Source organism: Pelodiscus sinensis, chromosome 15, assembly GCF_052426305.1.
Source record: "Pelodiscus sinensis isolate ZL-2025 chromosome 15, ASM5242630v1, whole genome shotgun sequence".
Lineage (NCBI taxonomy): Eukaryota > Metazoa > Chordata > Testudines > Trionychidae > Pelodiscus > Pelodiscus sinensis.
In genome coordinates this window covers 10640479-10653505 of record NC_143066.1, presented here as the reverse complement: position 1 = coordinate 10653505, position 13027 = coordinate 10640479, and the positions used below count along the sequence as shown (strand labels likewise).

At 37.7% G+C, this 13027-nt stretch overlaps 1 protein-coding gene across 36 annotated transcripts in view; it reads right to left on the bottom strand.

The window, feature by feature from the left end:
- Window positions 1–13027, bottom strand: part of RBFOX1 (RNA binding fox-1 homolog 1) — a 1623526-nt gene that overhangs the window by 220330 nt on the left and 1390169 nt on the right. For 32 of the 36 annotated variants that reach the window (XR_016350706.1, XR_016350707.1, XM_089782268.1 and 29 more), the window contains one exon: window positions 1730–1972. Coding sequence is in view for 34 of the 36 variants with exons in the window: in XM_089782268.1 (XP_089638394.1) it covers window positions 1730–1972 (243 nt within the window). In the remaining 2 variants the exon portion in view is untranslated. Of the gene's footprint in view, window positions 1–1729; window positions 1973–7091; window positions 7294–13027 lie in introns of those variants that run through there. The other 4 variants (XM_075899262.2, XM_075899261.2, XM_014574336.4 and 1 more) reach the window with 4 other exon arrangements.

Here is a 13027-nt window from a genome sequence, read left to right as displayed (position 1 = left end):
GAACAACCTTTTTTGTTTGGAAAAGACATAGCTCCTAATAATTTGAAATATATTACAAAAATATTAATACAACATGGCTTCCTACTGAGAGGGTTGAAAAGAAAGTTCTCATATGAACAGGTTTTCACAATTGTCAATGACAATGTTTCTTATATCTTTCTGGGAAGCATGTGATATTGGTGAATGTCAGAAAGAACACAGCAGTGAACTAGGTAGACCACCAGTCTGCTGTGTTACAGTAAGTCCTCTGTTCCTGGATATAGTTTGTAGCGTGTAATACACCCTGTGCATTCTCATTCCAAATTGTATTATTTTTCATTCTCACTTAAATTTTATATTATGATAGAAGTAACGTGGCATTCTGCTTAAATACTCTCAGAACAACCCATTGATTGGTCACTATGTAATGCATGAAGGCACACAGGAAGAATATCAGTGGCACACTTTTAGAGAATCTCTGTTGGATGATGCAGAGAAGCATTGGTTTCAATTTCTCAATAAGACATTTTTTTCCATCTTCCACTCCAGGGAAGTGTAGCAGCTTCAGCTATTATGGAAGGATAAAATGTTTTGAGTTAGTTAAAGGAACTGCACTCTTCACACACACAAAAATGGGGCAAAAAATTCAAGCTTTCTTTGTCAGATGCCAGGGAGAGCCCTCAAACCTGGACCTTAGTAAGTCGATGCTATAATGTTTGAATTTCAGCCAATATTTTAAAAAAATGAATTGTGATTTAGACAGTTTTGATTTTTAGTTGTTCAACTAGGGACACTTTTAAATGCCTGATTTTTGGACAGTGTGAGCCCAACATCAGATATTGTTCATTCCTATACTTAGATCTACTAGTTTTTAGAACTTACACATTGGGGTTTTTTAAGTTAATTTCAAGAAAAGCAGAAAAATTTGAATAAGGGATTCCTTTTTAATCATCCAGGTTTCCACAACCTTTTTATGAAACTATTCACAATTAAAAATTGTTCTATTAATGTTTTATGTTAGCATTTAAGTCCATCATTTATTTGAATATTATTATTTGGAATAGTCACAATTTGTAAGTTGTTGTTTGCATTCACTATGGTAGCAAAGTCACATGGTGTTATTTCTGTTCTGTTGCTTGATGATTTCCAAACCCACAGAGAGCTTTCAAGATGGCTGCATAAACACTTCTGTTGCAGATGTTCATAATGTTGCAAATAATCATTAGTATTTGCATGAAAAAGATATATTTGCACAAGTATTTGCAACGCTCTCCTTTCTCTAAACATTCTTGAGAATAGTTTCACTCAAATATATTCTTGTGAAAAGTTAATAGGAAGGAATCATGCTGAATAATAGTTAAACTGTTTACTAAACTATTTACTGTTTTCCTTCATATTAATAATTACCAATACATTTTGCTCAGCTCTAAATGGGTTAAATCTTTTAACATAATTTAAATATGTGTTTTGTATATAACTTTCCATGTTTCAATATTCAAAAAGAAAACAAATGCCAGCAGATATGCTCAGCCCTCTGGCTTGATGAGAGGGATCACAAGTGGAAGAATAGCATCCTCTAAGTTCAAAGAAAAAAGACTGAACCTATTTTGGATGCTATATTGTTGAATAATCATCAAGAACATTCAATATAAAACCATTTGCTGCAACATAAAAAAAAAAGAGATTTGTCAATGCACATTTTTGTACCATGAGATATTCACCTTCAAAAATAAGTGAAACTGGAACTTACTGTGGCTGTGCCGGAGACAGTTTGTGCATTTGTGTCAGCTGCACTCTGTTCGGTGTGTGTCTGAGCAGGAGGGTACATGTTTAACGTGTGCTCTGGAACTGTGGTCTGGCCTGTGTAGTCTGGAGCTGGATGAGGGTGTGGGGCTGTGTATTCTGCCGGGATCCCATTCTGAGGTGGAGCGAACTGGGCTGAGGCATAAGGCTGCGCCATAGTGTCAGGAGGTGCTGTAGCTTCCTGATTACCCTGTAAATTAAAAGAGAGAGAAAAAAGGGTAGAGTCAGAGAAAATAATTTAGAAAATGGAAAGGATATTCTCCAAGATTTCTAAATGGCTATTTGTTTCCCCTGGAGAGCACATCCTATCTTATTTAATTCCCTCCTCTGCCACTCCCTATTACAAACTGGTTTTTGTATGTGGGTTTTTCTTTTATGTGATTATGAACACCAGGTAAAATTACATGAACTGAACCCCCTGGTGTATACACAGTTAAAGGAACAACTACTTTAGTTAAAACATTAAATGTAGCTAATATGTTTTTACTAAAACCAGCATCGTTATGAAGGCAAAGTTATTGTAAACAGTTCCACCTATTCCAAAAGTTACAAAACACTGATGGTATTGAAAGAGGCCCAGTATATTTATCACATACTTCATTCTTCCTCATGCTTTTCTAGTTTCCTGAAAAAATGCAGTCAACCTCAAATCTAAATCAGAGTGTGAAAATAGATGATCCACTGTCCTCCCAGTTTAAAAATATTTGTACAGAATGCTGCTCTCTCAAGATGTTCCACTGTCCTCCCAGTTTAAAAATATTTGTACAAAATGCAGCTCTCTCTGTTTTAATGTGTAATCTAATAAGCAAAAGTTCATCCTTACAGCTGCAAAGCACAAATGCGATATAATGATTAGATTCAAGCTTAGAATCTCAAAATAAAAAATATGTGGAAAGAAATGCATCAGTTCAAAATCAATTTGAGAAAAACATTAAAAATTTTTTACACTGTAATGTGTAAAAAATAGGTGTAAGAGCTTAAAATGTCTTTATTTTGATGGTAATCATTTTACATGTACATATTACAAATAAAACTTTAAATTTAAAAGGCCAAATGGCAGTATCTATATCATGTATGGACAATTAGCTCCAACTTTAGCTTTGATATAATTATATTGTTGCAAGCAGATGCCAACACATCAAAGATATTTGATGTAACTGTCCACAACAGTCTCTGGCTGAATGGCTGACCAAACTGAATACATGATGACATGAAAAAAATATCTTCTTACAAAACATGCTTGTGAATGTATTTAAGCGAGGCCTAAATCATGATGCTACAGAGAATAGTGTCAGGAGACATCAGTACAGATACAGTATCATCACTGAAAGAAACTGGGGATGGCTACACATATTCCAAAGCCTCAGCTCAATTTCAGGGACTAAACAAAAAACAAATAAATAAGAAAATAAACAAACCCAAAGAATTGTTTTGGCTAACTGAGCTCAATTTCTAAACAAAACATCATCTCAAAATAAAAAATCTAAACAATTTATTTGAAAAACTGCTTTTTTTATTTTTGGGGGGTTGATAAACCTATTTCTTGAATTTGTGAAAGTTATGGTGCATCAAAAACAAATTTTCTGGCTAATTGACTATTCATTTTTTTTTCTAGAACTGGACAAAATATCAGAAATTCTACCAATGAGGCACAAGGGAAAATATTACTTCCTGATGGTAAAAACAGTGATAGGTATGGCTCGCAGCATCCTAAAAAACACAGCTCCTATGCTACAATTAAGAGTAGGTACTGAGGACAGCTAACAGGTGCAAGAGTCATTTGAAAACCCCAGGAGAGTATAAATAGGCAGTGGAGAGAGAAAGGGCAAGCCAACTGTGTAACCCTATTCTCTCCGCCGTCCCCCGGGGCCAAGCCAATGAGAAGATGAAGGGACCTCAGGAAAGGAGAGGCCAGCACTTGACTTGCCCATCTTCAGCTGTGCCCCATCTGACACTGTCACATACCCTGCTACCTGATCAAGATCATCCTCACTCCCCCCTGACTGGGCAAAAGTAGGAGAGGGAAAATTATTCAGCTATGCTCCCTCCAAAAACCCTCATGCACATGCACCAACTTTGTTTTCTTTTCTTTTCACTGATCCTTGCATCTGGTGGCTTCAGCAAAGGCCTGGGCCAATACTGAGGTCATACTGTTGAATTTCACACCCAAAAAGATTTCCAACCAAGCAATTTCAGCTACTTGAAATGAGCATCTAAACATGTGCGAAATTATTTGAACAGAACCTGAACTCAGAACCTTTGAGGTCTCACTATCCAATATTTTACATTGGCTCTCGGTTATACATTACAGGAGAGGGCGGAAAAGATGTTTTCCTAACTAAATGGCAATATATTCTAGTGATTTAAGCATAAGGCTAGGAGTCAAAATTTTGAATGTGACTCCCATCCCTGCTACTAATTTAGTGTGTGTCCTTAAGCAAGTCATTTATACATTGTACATATATCATCTTTAAAATGAAAACATTTATATTCTACACTGCACTGAGTTGTGAGATTTCTCCATGAGTGTAGAGTGCTTTGAAAGTATAAAATAATTGTACTGTTAGTATTACAAATACAGTACAAGCAGGATAAAAAGTATTTTACACTAAAACTCAAAAGTTTCAATTTAAAAAAAATCAAGAAAAATACTTTGTACATTTGATTTGGTAGAGGAATACTCTTTTTTTTTCTAAAAATGGAAAGTCCGTTTTTATTTCTTTAAACAATACTCCTTAAGAAAAATATTAATTCTATGTAGAGAAAATACACAATAAAGATAGTATGTCCACTAAAACTGAGCAATGACTAGGTTCCTTCAATGTATCTTCACAGGTAATAGCAACTAATGTGAAAATTTTAATTTGTTCGAAGTTCTGCGTTGAAACTGTAAACATTCAATTCTTTAGGACAAACTTTAGTGATAGGATCCAAGGAACATGGAAGATACAGAAAAAAACCAAACCCTACTTACTACACTACTTTGATTGTATTGCTTTGAAGCTCAGTAGCTGTTTTTCCCTGGTCCATAAGTTATTCCTTCATGTCGGTTGTTAGACATGACATTACAGTCAGCAGATGTTAAAAAAAGAACAATAATGGCAACAAAGGGACCGACTGCTAATGTCCAGGTGCACTTGATCTAGATTTTATACTACCTTGAGTTCTAAAACAGATGTTGCTAAGACCCCCACTGTTTCTCATTAACACTGACAGCCGTTCCATGAGACCCTAATTAATATCTGTACCATTCACACTTTGTGCTAATTACAGCTAATATTTAATTAAGAGTACTGAGCTTTTATATGATTTCTTACCAGCGACTTCAAATATTTCACTTCAGTACTGCTATAAAATGGCATACATACAATGCAAATTCCAGCATCTTAACACTGTTGAGACTCTCCTACCAGTCAATAGAGTTGCCAAACTGAAGTTTAGAGTCTCTTATTAAAATGGCACCAGAAGAAATTAAGGAAATAGTAAAAGAGCGACATATAAATAACTCCTGTATTTGGGAGAAGTGGAAACTTGGCACGCAGGATTAGCCCAGGTATTATTGTTTCATTGAATTTATTTGTAATTGAAAAAGAGTTGTCTGCTCTAAGATAAAGAAATTATATGTGTGGATATGTATATACATATACACATACTGCTGTAGGCCATAAATTTATAACTATGATGAGGATGACAAACACGAACAACATAATGAGATGTTCTGATTTTAAAAGCAGCTACTGTACATGCCATTATAACTGCAGGTTTTTTAGTTTTAAAATTTAGTCTGAATAACCTCTACATTTTGATCCATAATGAACATATGCATATGCAAAGCACATAACATTACCAGAATGCATATTAGCATGCCCCATATGATTAAACACATTCTGAAATACTAAGATACATAACATACAAATTGGTTACTGTTGAGGATGTGAATTCAAATTAAGATTAACACAGTGCAAACTAACAGATCCTTACTTATGCTGTTGTGATGCCAAATCTAGACTACACAAAAGTGATCTAATTTTGAATGGATCTTTGTGTATTTTAAGTTATTCTCTAATCCCACAACAAATTAACAGGTAATTTTAAAATGATATTTTAATGAGGGTTGAAAACTAAATGACTGCAACTGAAAAAAAAAATCTACTAAGTTATTTTAAGGTATGCAGTAGTCCTTAAAGTGACAGGAAACTCCATTCTGGATCTAAACCATGAGCTTAGGCACAATAGCAGCCTCAAAAAAGTGGGTGACAGTACATAGGCAATGTGGAACTCTACAACTTCTGCATACCTTTTGGTGTCTAGATAGCTTCAGACTTAACTCTGAATCTCTTTACTTTTATGTAAGTTTAAATGACCCATTAATGATAATTTTTGTATGTGGTTTAATAAAATAGTAGTTGGCAGCTGTAAGAAGAACAAAGGCAGGCAGACAGTCAGGCTCTGCTAAATGTTTTGGCCTGAAATCTAATGAAAACCACATTTCAACTCCAAAAATATGCTTTACGTGGCAGTGTATAAAATCCAGTTTATTGCTTTCTGCTTAAATGCTGAACTCTACCAGAACAAACAAAAAAAAAGAAAAGAAAAAGAAAAAACCTTAGTATGATATAAGCAAGCAAAGGCTTTCTAAAATCCTATAGAATAGATTATTGCATTTGAAAAAGATCTGAATTTTAAAGCATTCCTACTGAGTATTTCAAATCTCCACATTCTTTTTCAGCACCACCTCTTCTGTTCTGAAAGGCTTTTATAATTAAAAAATGCATGAAAAGTGTCAAAACAAAAAAACAGCAAGCTTGTTATGTTTGTACACAAAAGACAGAGCAAAGGAAATATTACTTATGCAGTCTTCCTTTTCAAACAAACATTCACAACATAAAACTGTATTTATTCACTAAAAACCTTTAAGGTTGCCCACATTTTAAAGTCTAACTGTTTATTGTTTGTTTTATTCCATTTTAGTTTTATTGTATTCTGTTTCTTTGGCAAGAGATATTTCACATTCAGAGAAAGCCTCTCATACTGTAGTTAAATGAGCCAAACTGCATCATATCCTCAGGGCATGGAAACAAAGAAGAAAAATGCAAAATTACTCTGTAAACCTGCTGGTTATAAGAACGGCTCAGTTAGACATATCAAGCACAGCAGACACACATAATCACTGCTGTAGCTCGCCTTGCAGAATGACTTAAGCAACAAAATATGTATTAGAAGAGGCTTGCATGCAGGGGTACAGCTGCATAAAAGAAATGCCCTTGCTTGACTAAAATCAGTTTCAAGTGAAAATAAAGTGAAAATACCTGCTGTACCATCCTGCTCCCTTTATCCTCCATAAACTTAGCAGCTGCTCTAATCCCAGGCCATGCAGCATCTGCCCAAAGCAAGCATCAATTATGGATGAGGGCGTGTGAGCTATGTAATGTGTGTATGAGTGTGGATGATAGGGGTGTTGAAGGAGGGGGAGCTAATGCAAGCCTTACTGACCTCCCACTCAACATCTGACTGCTCCCAAAACCTAATCCAGATGGGACTCTTTCAGTTTCCTAGGCCTCGCCCCATCAATCACAGCAGGCCACTCCTCTGTCTCCTGCTACTAGTTATAGAGTGCACCACTGAGCAGATGATTACACACAGAAGAAGAAAAAAACACAGCTTGACTACATTAATAGCTGTTTGAAAAACATTAGAAATGCTACTATGTATGTTGCCACAAGCTGAATGTTTTCATTTTAAAAATAAGATGATTGTATTCTACGTTATGGAAACCTAAACCTCCAATGCTGTGGTTTTTTGACAACTGCACTTTACAGGAGACAGACAGACAGACAGTTTAATCTTTCCTACTATTTAAAAAGTTAACAGCAATAAAGCTTATGTTTTAAAGTTTCCTAATACCAGCAGCAAACTTAGACAATCTAAACCATAGCCTATTTTACATTAAATTTACTTTATCCTTCCTTTATAATTGAAATTGTTTTCCCATCTTTACTTTGTGATATCCCTCCTGCCCACCAAGGGAAATATTTCGGAAATGCTTCCAAGCTTTACTTTTGTGAGGCAGCTTAGGCAAGCTAATGCTTGACTATTAAAGGAACTTGCCTAGATACTCTGGAGGTCGCCTCAGAAATGATTAAATTTCTAATTAAAATCACATAACAAGGAAGAAGCCTAAGACAACACGAAGAGCCCCAAAGAATTCAACTTCACTGCCAATCTGTCATGGGCTGTCAGCAGATACAAGAAGTTAGACGCAGGATTGAAATGAACCAGGTGAGTTTTTATTTACAAATGCCCCAAATCCCCAGGGGAAAAATGGATAAACAGTCTTAACTGTATCATCAAACTTACATTCCAACTCAAACACACTGGGTTTCTTTAACAATGCAATATAATTCTCATGGATTCGCTGCTAGTGCTTCCTGATTAAGGATAATACAAACAGCTGCTTTCGTTTTTCCACAGGGAATCGGACATCCAGCCACACTACACCAATAATCACAACTGTCGAACTCTGCAAGCTTTCTTTCTTGCCAGTTAATCATCTGACTGGGCCACTTGACTTGGAGCATTTGACTCCACAACCAAATTCAGACATAGAAAATTCTCTAGCTTCCTCCCGTTCCTGGAAAGTTAATGGCAAAACCAATTCTGCCTCATATTTCACTTAAAAACAAACTCTTTCCCAAGTAAGGGTGTTCCCAATAGGAAAGAATGAAAGGAGGAAAAGAACGTTTTTTTCTTGGATAGAATCAGAGAGAGAAAGAGAGAAGAAAGGAACAGGTGTTAGTTCAGGGATTTGTATTACTCCCTTAAAGGATAGTAGGATCTCTTTACTCCACCAACAACCTAATGCACAAGAGACAGATATGCCCCAGAGTCCTCTTCATATCCACATATTATACCCTGATTAAAACCTGAATCCCACCTACCAGTATGTACCCAATTAGGGAATTAAATGCCTGTTCAAGCCACTATCCAGTACCATTTTACTAGCACAAGCATTTTTGGGGTGTATTGAGAATAGCAGTATGGCAATGGCTGTCAACAGTAAACAGGGATTATTTTTCAAGGATTCAGTACCAGAGATGCAACATTTCTCTCCTTTGGGTGGAACCTTTATGTTATTGGTGGGGGTGTTTCTGTTTTTTTAGATATGCATTGTAGCTAGTAAAAAGGACAGTATCTACCTCTCTCCAATTTGGCTATGTTAAACTCCATGACCCACCTCAATGTACTAGCAGGGTGTTCAAGTACCTAAAAAGGTGAGTAAGTACCTAAAAGTACGACTGCATAAAAGGGTGTTCAAGTATTTCAAAGAGGAGGGAAAAAATATATTCTCCTTAACCTCTGATGACAGGACAAGAAGCAATGGGCTTAAATTGCAGCAAAGGAGGTTTAGGTTGGACATTAAGAAAATCTTCCTTTTAAGGGCGGTTAAGCACAGAAATTATTTGTCCAGGGAGGCTGTAGAATCTTTATCACTGGATATTTAAGATATCACTGCCCATATTTAAGAGCAGGTACACAAACATCTATCAGAGATGATCTAGATGGTGCTCGGTCCTGCTGTGAGTGCAGGGGACTGGACTTGATGACCTCTTGAGGTCCCTTCCAATTCTAGTATTCTATATTAACTGTGCTGGGGAAATCAGTGTGGAACAGAAATATGAAGCATTAGGTAATCTATGTTTTATCTCTGAAAGGATGTTTCACATACCCACTGTGATGATGGCAACGCTTCTGCTCTTTCTTTCACCATGTTAAGTGATCATCTGCCCATGGACATGGTACAAACAAAGCTCACCAAGTGAATTCTCTTTTCAAGGGCTTTCCAAACCCAACCATAAATTTAAACCCATAGGGTCAGATCCTGCAGTGCTTCACGGGCACAAAGTGGCTGTGAAATTGCTCTATATAGGAAACCCAAGGAACCCCATGATGTAGGATAGGATGGGCCATGTCCACAGAGTGTTGTGCTCTGGTAATTCCCAGGTAGCATCACAGTCCTTGGGGGCTGTACCAAACTAGCTCAATTGGGGCAGTCATATGGCTATCATAAGTTGTGCTGGGAGCCAAATCAACTGCTGGCTGCCAATGAAATCTGGGGAGCACTACAGGGGTTTTAGCTACCTTTGCACCCTTTCCACCTCTCAAGTTCTGCATCAGACCAGAGTAATGGGTTTGCTGTATGAGAGTCCAGCCTTGCAACTCAACTAAGGAAACATACAATCTCCTCTTAATTTATTCTGCTGGAAGGACAAATCACAGACTAGAGCTGCCCTACATTTTGGTTTTAAAATGTACTTTAATGTGGCATTTTAAGACTTATCATTTGGGGGACAACAAAGACTCTGCTTTTACAGATATGGGCTTCCTCTCTATCACTCACCTACCATAATATTTATATTTATATTCAACCAAAAATGATTATGCGATTTGGTGCATTTCAAAACTGCACTTTTATCAAATTATTACTGTCAAACAATAACATACATTTAGCAAAAAACAGCAGCTAAGAAATATAGTATGTTCTTCTCTGTACTAATTCTCTGATACATGTCTCTGACCTGAAATATCAGACATAAATGCTCTCTTGCCTAATGCAATCGGCTATTCCCTGAGAGACCTTTCAGGTAACTAAATAATTGCTTCCCCAAAGAGAAAGAGTTTCTTATCACAATGTAAAGAAGGGAAAAGGAGACTAACAAAGAACTTTACAGTATAGAAGACTTTCTCAAAGGATGTTTTCTTATTTGATTGTCATAATTGTACATTAGCCTTCTATAACCTTCCATCTAAAAGATCTCAAAGTTTACAAATGGCAAAATAATCACCACAAAAGCCACATAAAGTATAGACAAAGCAAAGCCAGGATGATAATACAGATCTCTTAACCTTGAGTCATAGGTCTGTTTGTTTGCCTTTTTTTAAACTCACAAAACTACATTTCTTCTTAATTGTTATAGTGCAACAGACCCTCCAAACCATCTTTTTGATATATTTTGATACGTGGAAAAAAGGAATGGTGGTATTTGTGAGTTTGAGATACTTGATTTAAAAAAGAGAAATAAGAAGCTCTTTGCACAGAGAAAAACAGAGCCTATCATGTAAAATCCCACATCTGTACTGAGGTAAAGTCATTATAAATATGGGAAATGGACATTCTTAGTATTGACAGTGTTCCGAAAGTTATATTTTTATATAAACAGTCCACATAAAAAATAAAGTTGATATTAGCAAAATGTTTTCCCTTCCTGCTTCTGAAACAAACTTCGGATTAGTTCATCCCAATCTAGAAATAGGAGGAAAGTGTTCCTAGTGTTAATCAAAAACTCTCTTCCCCACTCTCACTCCACATTTGTAGCAGGCAAATAAAATCAAACAAACAAAGAAACAAATAAGTAAGTAAAGCAACACCCTTTCCAGGGAGAGAAATGCTGAGATAAAGCCATGATGAGCATGGTATGCATAATAATAATACTTAGCATTTGCTCAGTATACCATAAAGACATGAACTAATTAACAATCGTGACATCCCAAGAAATAGGAGGGTAAGTAGTATTATCTGTGTTTGAGAGTTGGGGAAAAGGCTGAAGAGAAGTGACTTGTCAAAGGCTTCACAGGAATTCAGAACTTTCCACCCCATGATTGTTTGAGAACACAGAGCATATCGATTGCACGGATGACACACCTGCCAGCACTATTTTTAATCACACCATTCCACTGAAGTTACAACAAGGGGCAGTAGTTACAAATTCATAGTTTACTGCCTTGACTACTGCTATAAATCCATCAAGCAGGATGTAGGTTAAGGCAGCGATACACAAACTTTTTCAATTGCACCCCCCCCCCCCGCCCCTTATAATTTAACCTCCATTACTTGTAATCTGATTTTTTTTTTTTTTTTTTTTGCAGGAGTGCTATGCTACAGGACTGGGATCCAGGACTGTTTCCATAATAGTGGAAGCAGGATAAAAATTCAGCCAACAGTGCAGGTGGGGGTGGGAGTAAGTATTGAAGGGTGGCACAGGAGCCAGAGTCCTGGGATGGTTTGGTGTGGCCGTCCTCATCCCCATGCTTGGGAGGGGACTGTGGCAGCCACCACAAATGTCCTATAGATAGATACCATATTGATGGTAGCCCGTGGAGCCCAGAGTGGTTGGGGGCCTGGCGCAGGGTGACAGCAAGGGTCAGCCCCTCACACACACATTCACTGCAGCAGCAGCAGCCACGGGAAAAGGGAAGATCGAGTAACCTGAGCCATTCCACCACCATCGCCTAGCCGTGTCACTCCGCCACACTGGCAGGAAGCAGAGTGACCCCCAGGGATATGTAGTGGCTGCTGGTTGCTCAGTTTCTTGTGGTTCCTACTACCGCAGTGTATTCAATGGCCTGAACCTTTTGTGCTGCCCCAGACCAGGCCCCCCGGTAATTCCTCAGGCTGCGTAGATCAGGGCAGGAGTGTGATGGGGGCAAAAGGGGCAGGAAGAGGTGGGGTCTAGAGTGAGGGAGGGGTTGTCCTGGGCCCTGCATCCTCCTAGGGATAGCCCGGGCAGGAGTGGGATTAAAAAAAATAGTCCTTCTGCACCACAAGCAACATGAACGTTCTGTCCAGCAGCTGCCACTCTCCAGCCATGCAGCAGCAGCACGTAAGTAAAGGGTGGCTCCAACCAGCATCCACTATGCTCCTGTTGCCTAGCACTGAAGGCAGCACTGCCACCAGCAGCAGTGCAAAAGCAAGCACATTTGTAGAAAAGGCTTGATGCTATTCGCCCCTGCACACAACCTCCTCTCGTGGACATGCTAGAGCACATTGCAGATGGACATGCAGCAAACCGATCAAATGACTATGCATCATTATCATCACATAGCAACCAGTATATGTGTGTGAAACGAAACACATTGAGTTTTAAGTGGGAAGAATTTGCCTTCTTTTTCCCCAAGAAAAAAAAATCAGGTGGTTAACCCTCCTGGTGGCATAGGACCAATGGTTTGATCCAACTACTGAATAATTGTGCCTTGAAAAGATTAGTCAATGCCCCTCTTTCCGGCCTTTAAAATCACAAGCACTCTAAATTAGTGGTGGAGTTAAAATCTGCAAGGTTATCCACAGTTTTATGTATTCAAGAGGAGTTTTCAAGAGCTGAGCTATTTTTACTGCCTAGTCAGGGAACTACTCTGGAATCTACAATGTAAACCATTTTTGTAACCTTTATGTAACTTAAGTTATTTAATT